A 9,188-nucleotide genomic window follows, 5' to 3' on the forward strand; every position below is an offset into this window, starting at 1 on the left:
TTTCCGTAATTCGGATCTCCTTACTTAAATCTACAAAAAAGATTATTAATTAGTAAATAATTAATTAAATAGATTAGTAATTAAACCCAATAGGATTGTTTTTCCACCAATAAGGTGAAGGTACTGTTTTATTATTACATTGAAAAAGGAAACCATTTTTACAAATGTGAATTACTTGATTAAAATGGAGTCTATGGGAGACGGGCTTTCCGTAATTCGGAACTTTCTGGATTTTCTGGGTTTTTAGTAAAATCCTAAAAACAATTTGGATTTTCCAACTTCTCATTTCTGATTTTCCAACCAGCTGAAAGCCCTTGGTCAACGGAGGGGAGAGTCAGATCTTGCCTTGTACATCAAGGTTTCTACTTTGAGCTCTCATCTTGTGTTTCTGATTCTTTACTCTCACTCCCAATAAATCAACGGAGGGGAGAGTCAGATCTTGTTTCTACTTTGAGTTCTCATCTTGTGTTTCTGATTCTTCACTCTCACTTCCAATAAATCAACGGAGGGGAGAGTCAGATCTTGCCTTGTACATCAAGGTTTCTACTTTGAGCTCTCATCTTGTGTTTCTCATTCTTCACTCTCACTTCCTTCTGTTTTTGATTCTTTACATTCACTTCCTTTTGTTTCTGATTCCATTTCTAATGTAGCTTTTTACTTCTTTCCTCCGTTGTTGCCATTTTCTTTGGATTTTGTTTCTCCCCGTTCTAAGTCTTTTTCCAGTTGTTTGCATCTTTCAGAGGATGCCTTTATTTTCGCACAATAATAATAAACTGTGAAGCTTTTGGGAGAATATTTAAAAGAATAGATTAGCCTTGGAACATTATAAAAAGGACCAGTAACACCAAAAATAAAAATTATGTATTTGACTTATGATTTCTTTCTGTTTTATAAATGTTTTTATGCTATCCTTAAAGAAAAAGCCTTGTTCTTTTCATTGCTGCATGTTTGTTATCTTTCTGTTGTGGTTAGCCATTTTTTATATGTTGTCCAGGCAAACTCCCCAAAATTAAATGCATACAGTAGAACCCCCATTTTACGTTTTTCAGGGGACCATGAAAAAAAGATGTAAAATCAGGGAAAATGTAAAATCAGGGAAATGTGTTAAGGACACATAAATGTCAATGATTTAAAGGAAATAAGTACAGGAATATTTTTTTATTTGCAACACAGTTCCTTTACTGAGTTATTTCACAGGTTTTAGCAGAAGTACTGAAACAACTTTTTACAGTACTGTAAAACATTTTGCATTTAATGCATGTGTTTACTAAAAGTTTGAATATCACTATAAATTAATAAGATGCGGAAAAGAATACTGTACAGCACTGAAACAAAAATCTGTACTCTTTTAAAAATCTGCACCTTGTACAGCTGTTCCCCATACTTGTGCAACTCTCGCGGTATTTTGTACGCTCCCGTATAGGTACGCATGCGCAGTATGAAATATGAGGCGATAGTGGTGATGCTGACCTTCCTAAGATGGTGCCTGTGATCGCAAGACATGGGGGAAACTTTAATTCCTAAAGTAAGCTGTATTTTTACCTTAAAACTAAGCGATTTGCTAGGGAGAGGCATGATAAAAACAGTGTAAAATGCGGGAAATACAAATGTAAAATCCGGGAATAGAGCCCATAGGAATGCATTAAAATTGGTGGGACCACAAAAAAACGGTGTAAAAAGCAGGAAAACTTAAAATCAGGGGATGTAAATTGGGGGTTCTACTGTATTTATAAATGAGTATTAATATGTGATTTGTTAAGTAACAAATGAAAATAAGGGAAAATTGACTTACCTCAATAAAGAGATTCCCAAAAGAGCAACTGTCACAAGAATTCCAATAACTATGTACATTTCTCGTATTTCCGCTTCATGAAAAGTTTCAACTTTGGAGGAAAAAAATGAAAATGGCACTCAATTGATATCTGAGAAAATTGAACTTAAATATATAGATCTATTTTAATATAATGCCAAGTGGCAAAGAAATTGAGTAAAATGTAGCTGCTAATCACCCCAACATTGTCCTTTGAATTATGAGACATCAAAACACAGACACACAATGTCACATGTTGAACATTAACCAAAACTACAGCCATGTCATTTTATTCTTGAGACAGAAACTAAAATATAAATAAGAAACCTCTCTGTGCAGGCATTTAGATATTTAAATGTTAAAGAGATCATTTTTCTTTGTAATATAGTAAAATATTTTATTACTAATAAACAGAGGAAATATAAGTCACTCCATTCAAAATAGCATGAAGTAATGGAATGTTACCTCCACACACATCTCCGGTGTAACAGTGATCCTCCAAGAACAAATCACAGGTAAATGCGTCCACTACTGGTCCTTCAGTTAAAGCTTTAAAATAAAATGACACAAAAACATTATTTTAAACTTAGTTTGAGAATGTTCTGCAACCCTCACAGAATGCAAAAATACAGGAAATCATTGCATCATATCGACTACATTTTCTGTTTGACGATGACCCCCCTAATAATGGCTTCTTTTAGAGCAAATAATGTAGAGATTGTCAGATGGACAACCTGGCTAGGATTATGCTGGGAAGCCAGGGAATGAATATACTTTTGCAGCATTTATATTTTTATGGGGCTATAAATCCTTTTATATTTGAATGTGAGACATTATAATCCTGTATTAGATTATAGACTATAGATGTAAACCATCCAAGAAAACGTCACTAAATACTAACCATGTTACCATCAAAGTAAGAAAATAGATTTGTACTTACTGCAATCAGGCCCGCAAGCTGAAAAGGAAATAAAAAGACAATATGTTGTTAGTATTTCTCTTTTTACATTTTAAGGTCCTAAAACAATTTATACAATTGTGGAATTGTCTCCCTGAACTGGTTGTGCTGGCAGACACCTTTGATATATTCAAGTAAGGGTATTCCCTTCCTTATCTTATTACTTTGCTCCTCACTAATTAATACTAATCCCTGCAATCTTCATTTACAGTATACCACAGCTACTAAATATTGAGCCAGGGTTGTATTAAGCTGACCATTCAGGGCTGAATCGGCAGGTAAGGAGGTAGAAACAATAGGATTTCTACCTCCATCTGCCGATTCAGCGCTGAAGGGAGAATTTTGGTCAGGCGCCTTCTATGGCGCCCGATCAAAATTTTCAAACTGGTCTGATCGGCGAGTCGGCCGATATCAGCAGCTTCCTGCAATATAGGTCGACTCGCCGACATACCATACACGCACCGAATATCGTACGAAACGAGGTTTCGTCCGATATTATCGGTGCGTGTATGGCCACCTTTAGCTTTATATATGTTGGAAGGAAACACACTATTATTATAATGACATTATATGTAACATTTATTTACCTGTTACTCTGAATTCATCCAAGAATTTTTTCATCATTGTCTTAGTTGCTTGTTCCAGTTCGGTTATTTGAATCCGGAACATATTTACATCTGTAAAGAAAATGCAAATGGTATCATTTAGAGTCTATCTGTACCTCATGTAGCTGTGTCACTATTAACTAGACAAATATATTCATAACCATGAATATTAGTTACCTTCAAATTTCATTGAGGTTATTTCTTTTCTGATAAATTTTCTTATTATGATAGAAGTCCTCATATCTGCACAAAATGAACAAAAACAGAAATGAAATTCAGTGACACCAATAAAAAGTTTGCTGTTTCCAACTAGAGAAACACGTCTTCTTAGCCCATCTCACTTTACCATACACTAGAACATGCCCCAAATGTTACTTGTTAAATAGCAACAGCAGAAAACAATATTCATTAACTAGAAAGGGAAGTTTGAGAACAAACTTCATGTTGGGTTGAAAAACATGAAGTCACTGAATGGGCTCTGCCCACTTTCTCTGACCATGGACCACAGTTATACAGTAAAAACCACTGCGCAAAGTTTGGGGACCCTGGTTTTAATAGTGTCTGCATGGCAGCAACTTAAATTTCCCCACTGAAAGTCAACGACATCTGATTGGCGGTTGGTGGCTCCACCCCCTTTTTCTAACCTGGAACTGCAGTTACCCAGTGACTAACTCTGCGAAGTTTATGGACCCTAGGATTAATAGTTAAAGAACAGCAGCAATTAAACCAATAAAAGTCAATAGGTGAATTGTGATTGGTGGTTCCGCCCACTTTTTCTAACCTTGAGTTGAAGTCACCCAGTGACAAACAGTGGGTACCCTGGCATAAATAGTTTGAGAATGACAGCATTTTAAATTTAAACCAATAAAATTCAATGGATGAAATCTGATTGGCTGTTAGTGGCCCAACCTACTTTTCCTATTTTTGAACTGCAGCCCCCCCCAGTGACCAACTTCGCAAATTTTGGGGACTCAGGCATTCATTGTGAGGCTGACAGCATTTTACACTTCATCATTGAAAGTAAATAGGTGAAATGTTATTGTTTTTTCTAACTTTGAATGGCAAATACCCAGTGACTAACTATGGAAACTTTAACAAACCTGGAATTAATATTTAAATAATGGCATCAGTTTAAATATAAACCAATGAAATCAATGGGTGGAAATGGATTGGCCGTTGGTGGCTCCTCCCACTTGTTTGGGAACCCTGACATAAATAGTGTGAGCAAAGCAACATTTTAAATATAAACCCACTGAAAACAATGAAAGAAATGTGATTGGCTTTTGGCGGCCCCGCCCACTTTTTCTAACCTTGAGTACAAAGTTACGCAGTGACTGACTGTGCAAAGTTTGCAAACTCTGGCATCAAACCAATAAAATTCAATAGGTGAAATCTGATTGGCTGTTGGTGGCCCCGCCCACTTTTTCAAAACTAAAACTGTAGTCCTCTAGTGACCAACTGTGAAAAGTTTGGGGACCCTGGTGTTAATAACTTCAGAATGGCAGCAGGTTGAATTTCCCCATTTAGAGTCAATAGGTAAAATCTTATTGGCTGTTGGTGGCTCCACCCACTTACAAAAATACAAAAAACCTTAAATGCGTAGTCACCCAGTGTCTGACTATGCAAAGTTTGGGAAGCCTGGCAACAAACCAATAAAAATCAATAGGTGAAATCTGATTGGTTGTTGGTGGCTCCGCCCACTTTTCAAAACTAAAATTGCAGTCCCCTAGTGACCAACTGTGAAAAGTTTGGGGACCCTGGTGTTAATTCTGTGAGAATGGCAGCAGATTGAATTTCCCCATTGAAAGTCAATAGGTAAACTCTGATTGGCTGTTGGTGGCTCCGCCCACTTTTTCTTACCTTGAACCACAGTTACCTGGTGCCTAACTCTGCAAAGTTTGGGGACCCCGGCGTTATTACTGTGAGAATGGCAGCAGGTTGGATTTCTGCCAAGTCAATAGGTAAAATCTGATTGGCTGTTCACATCTCCGCCCACTTTTGGCCATCCAACAATCATCATATTTTCATTCAGGCTGAGCCCATGACGGTGTGATTCAAGTTTGGGGAGTGTAGCCTCAAAGCTGTAAGTTTGGCAGCAGTTTCAATTTCCCCATAAAAGTCAATGGGTACAATATGATTGGCTGCTGTTGGCCCCTCCCACTTTGCGGGGTTTAAAAAAAAAAAAACAAAAACAAAAAAACCTGAATGCATAGTCACCCAGTGACTGACTGCAAAGTTTGGAAAATCTGGCATCAAACCAATAAAAATCAATAGGTGAAATTTGATTGGCTGTTGGTGGCTCTGCCCACTTTTCAAAACTTAAACTGCAGTCCCCTAGTGACCAAGTGTAAAAAGTTTGGGGCCCCCGGCGTTATTACTGTGAGAATGGCAGCAGGTTGGATTTCCACCAAATCGATAGGTAAAATCTGATTGGCGGTTCACCAATCCAATAATCATTCTATTTTCATTCAGGCTGACCCCATGACTATGTGATTCAAGTTTGGGGAGCGTAGCCTCAAAGCTGTAAGATTGGCAGCAGTTTCAATTTCCCCATTAAAGTCAATGATTAAAATTTGATTGGCTGTCGTTGGCCTCTCCCACTTTGGGGTCATCCAACAAATGTTGCTGCTTCATTCGGGGTGACCCCATGATTATGTTATTCAAGTTTGGGGGGTGTAGCTTCAAAGTTGTAAGCGTGGCAGCAGTTTGAAAATCTTCCCTGTCAAAGTCAATGGGAAAATTGGGGGGTTCGGAGCGGCGCCACAAAAAGACGGGGGGCACAACTGCTTAGAAAAGCACAAGCAACCTGCTCCGCTATAGGGCGAAGAAGTGTGGGGAGTTTGGGTATTGTACCCCTAAAACTGTAGGAGGAGTAGCGTTTAGAAAATGGGGGGCACTAAGAATAAGAAGAAGCGGAAGAAGAAGCTAAAGTTTCAACCCAACATAATAATGACATCAGCCCTTCCCTTCAAAATATTGAAAGTTGCCGTGCAGTAGGGAGTAGTATTAATAGACATTGCTACCTGGATCATCTGATGCAAAAATGCATGATAATCCGTGGGCAGGACAGTACTAAATCATGTGTACATGCACACCTTTGACTTTCAGAACTACAATTCTTCTAAAAATATTCCAGTACACAGTATTTCCCTTGCCCTGACCCTCTCTTAGTTTTTTGCTACAGTCTCTTGCCTGCATATTGCTAGCTTAAATGTATCTGAAGAAATATTGTATATATTCTAGTACTTTCCCTCTGTATCGGTGTAAAAACTTCTAGTTAATTCTAGTTTAGAGTATTTTAAATTCTTCTTTCCTTCACACTCCGCATTCAATATATTACAAATATCTTAAATGTTTTTGCAAGTTATTCCCCTTTCTTAGGCAACACTATAATACGAATCCACTTTAGATGACTATAACTTGAGCCTTGTCAATCTGACCCTTTCTTGCATTTTATCTCTACCGAATCCAAAATGCTGCCACCAGACTCAATTATATCATTTGTTAATCATTATCTTTAAACCATTTTTTTAAACCAACAATTTAAACCAACAATAATTTATCTTTCAATTATCTTTTACTGCCACCCTATGCATCCTATATAAAATTCAAAATATAATCTACAGTATCTTTAAACAATATCCATTTAACCACAAATTCTATCCTAAATTCCTTTTCCAATCCCCTTAATACTTCAGTACTTTTTGTCATATAAACTCTTGCAATGTTGCCCTCAATATTCAGTACTATGTATGTAATGGAAATCTTCATTTGCAGTAAAACCACAGTGTATAATTTGACCGAATAACCACCAGTATGTTGACATGTGTCAAAGCAATCATTCGATCTATTCTATCAGTGTTTCTCATATTTATTGCCTATTAATTTTAGTTTGTTAGTATTGGTGTGTAAGCCTTGCTGATAATCTACAGTGCTGTTAAATATGCCCTATTAACAGTATTCATGAAGATACACATAATATGTATTAAATATTTGCTTTGTTTTCTTACCAATGATCCGTGTAGTTTTGTGTCTGAAATTAAGGTTATAAATCTTCTGAATTATTTCAAGGTTCCTGCTAATAAATTCATTCTTCATTGGGACATTATTTGGAATTATCTTCTGCATATCATCATATAACATGGGAAAGAAGCTTGTATCACAGTCCAGGAAGCCTTGAGTTTTTTGAATAGATAAAAATAAATATATAAAGAAAAATATAAAAACAATGTGTCGAACATCCATCTCCTCTTAAAGCATGAACTGTTCTGAAGTTAGGCTGCTGTGTTCCTTCAACATCTGGGTGACTGTCATTGTGACATCACAACTTGGCTTCGGCAGTTATGCAGCTGTAGACAATCACACTCACTCACAAGCATTGTGACATCATCAGTCATTTGAAGCATGAGTTTTCTCTAAAAGCTTAAGTATTGCAAATAAAAAAAATAAAATGGAAACTTCAATAAACTATATTGTTTATTAATTATAAACCCCTGTACCTTAATAAATTGTGTCCAGGCAAATTAAGAAAATGTGGTACCAATCTATAGTTAAGAAACAATAACAAAGTTAGACAACAACAAGTATTTCTTTAAACAAAGTAGATTACACAGAAACAGTATCCCCTTCCCCTTAACCCATCCTTCCGCCAGCCACTATTTTTCAATTTCTTTTATTTCCTTTTAACACTGTATTTGTATAAATAAAACCTTATAAAAGACAATGAAGTCCCTAGACCCCTGTCAAACCAGATAAATATACAGGACATCAGGGTTTTACACATTTTGTTTTCCATGTTAATAAAATTGTGTTTACCCACTCCTTTTCATTAACTAGATAGTGAGTTTTAAATTGCAGGGACATAGTCAAAACCAAGCACAGTCTATGAAATTAGGCAAAGTTATATTCAAAAATAGTGCAGGGAATGTCTTACCCCCTATGATATACAGGGAGGTAGAAGGAATCCTAACCCAGGGGATGGCCATTTAGTTAGTTTTTACAGTTAAGAACAGTTGGCAGTCTGATATGATTGCTTTATGTCATTGCTACAGGCACACTGTGCGGGGAAAGGATACTTGATTTGTTAGTATAATAATTTTGGGTCAGGAACAAAATAAAAATTCAAACAGCAATGCCGTTTTCTTATTTTCTTACTATTTACAAATGCATATCTCCTGTCCAGTCCTGAAGTGGAATAACCTATTTCATCTGATGGAACACTATTGCCCCTTTTTCATGATTTTTTAGCTTATAGTAGATGTTAGATTGACGTAATTACCTTAATGAGTAATGTAACATCAGCTGCAAAGGTTGCAGCCATGTCTAGCAACCCATGAACCTTGACTCCCTATTCCCCAAATTCAAAGGGGACTTTTTGTTTGCAATTACAAACGTAACCTAGATGTCTCTACATTTTGGTTAACACCCTGCTCAGACTCAGTGTGGTATGGTTTAACTTCAGTAATATTTGCCTTCATTCAGGATGTAGACTTATCTTGGATCTTCTGGAACTGCTGCCAGTGACAAGGGTATCTTGTATTTGTAACCCCTTAGAGTAACACTTTTATTATATTTAATATTTGTATTTTTTTTTTTTTTTTGTCTATGTAAAGTTCGGAGGAACACGGGTCAAAAAAATTTAATTACAGTAATGATGCTTCATTGTTATTTGTATATGACAATAAACTTGAAACTTAACCCACAGAGCTTTTCACCAGCAACAATAGGATTCACCGGTAGAAAAACCTTTACATTGCTTCGTTTTCCGAAGATGCACGAAGTTGCCTGAAGGAGGATTACCGAAGTGATGCAAAGG

General features: G+C 36.6%; 1 protein-coding gene across 1 annotated transcript; it reads right to left on the bottom strand.

The window, feature by feature from the left end:
* Window positions 1-192: 192 nt before the first annotated feature.
* izumo3 (IZUMO family member 3) lies at window positions 193-3,611 on the bottom strand. The gene is made up of 6 exons (XM_031892981.1): window positions 3,551-3,611; window positions 3,356-3,445; window positions 2,751-2,768; window positions 2,276-2,359; window positions 1,793-1,883; window positions 193-781 (listed from the first exon to the last, which is right to left on the bottom strand). Exons 1-6 carry the CDS (start codon window positions 3,561-3,563, stop codon window positions 655-657), a joined length of 423 nt encoding a protein of 140 aa, XP_031748841.1. The 5' UTR covers window positions 3,564-3,611; the 3' UTR covers window positions 193-654.
* Window positions 3,612-9,188: the final 5,577 nt, after the last annotated feature.

The sequence above is a fragment of the Xenopus tropicalis genome, chromosome 9 (assembly GCF_000004195.4).
Source record: "Xenopus tropicalis strain Nigerian chromosome 9, UCB_Xtro_10.0, whole genome shotgun sequence".
In the NCBI taxonomy this organism is placed as follows: Eukaryota; Metazoa; Chordata; class Amphibia; order Anura; family Pipidae; genus Xenopus; species Xenopus tropicalis.

Coding starts and splice junctions, on each gene's coding strand:
- izumo3 (XM_031892981.1), bottom strand. Junction 1,884..2,275: donor CACCGGAGATGTGTGTGGAG/GTAACATTCCAT, acceptor TTTCCTCCAAAG/TTGAAACTTTTCATGAAGCG. Junction 782..1,792: donor TTGGGAATCTCTTTATTGAG/GTAAGTCAATTT, acceptor TTCTCCCAAAAG/CTTCACAGTTTATTATTATT.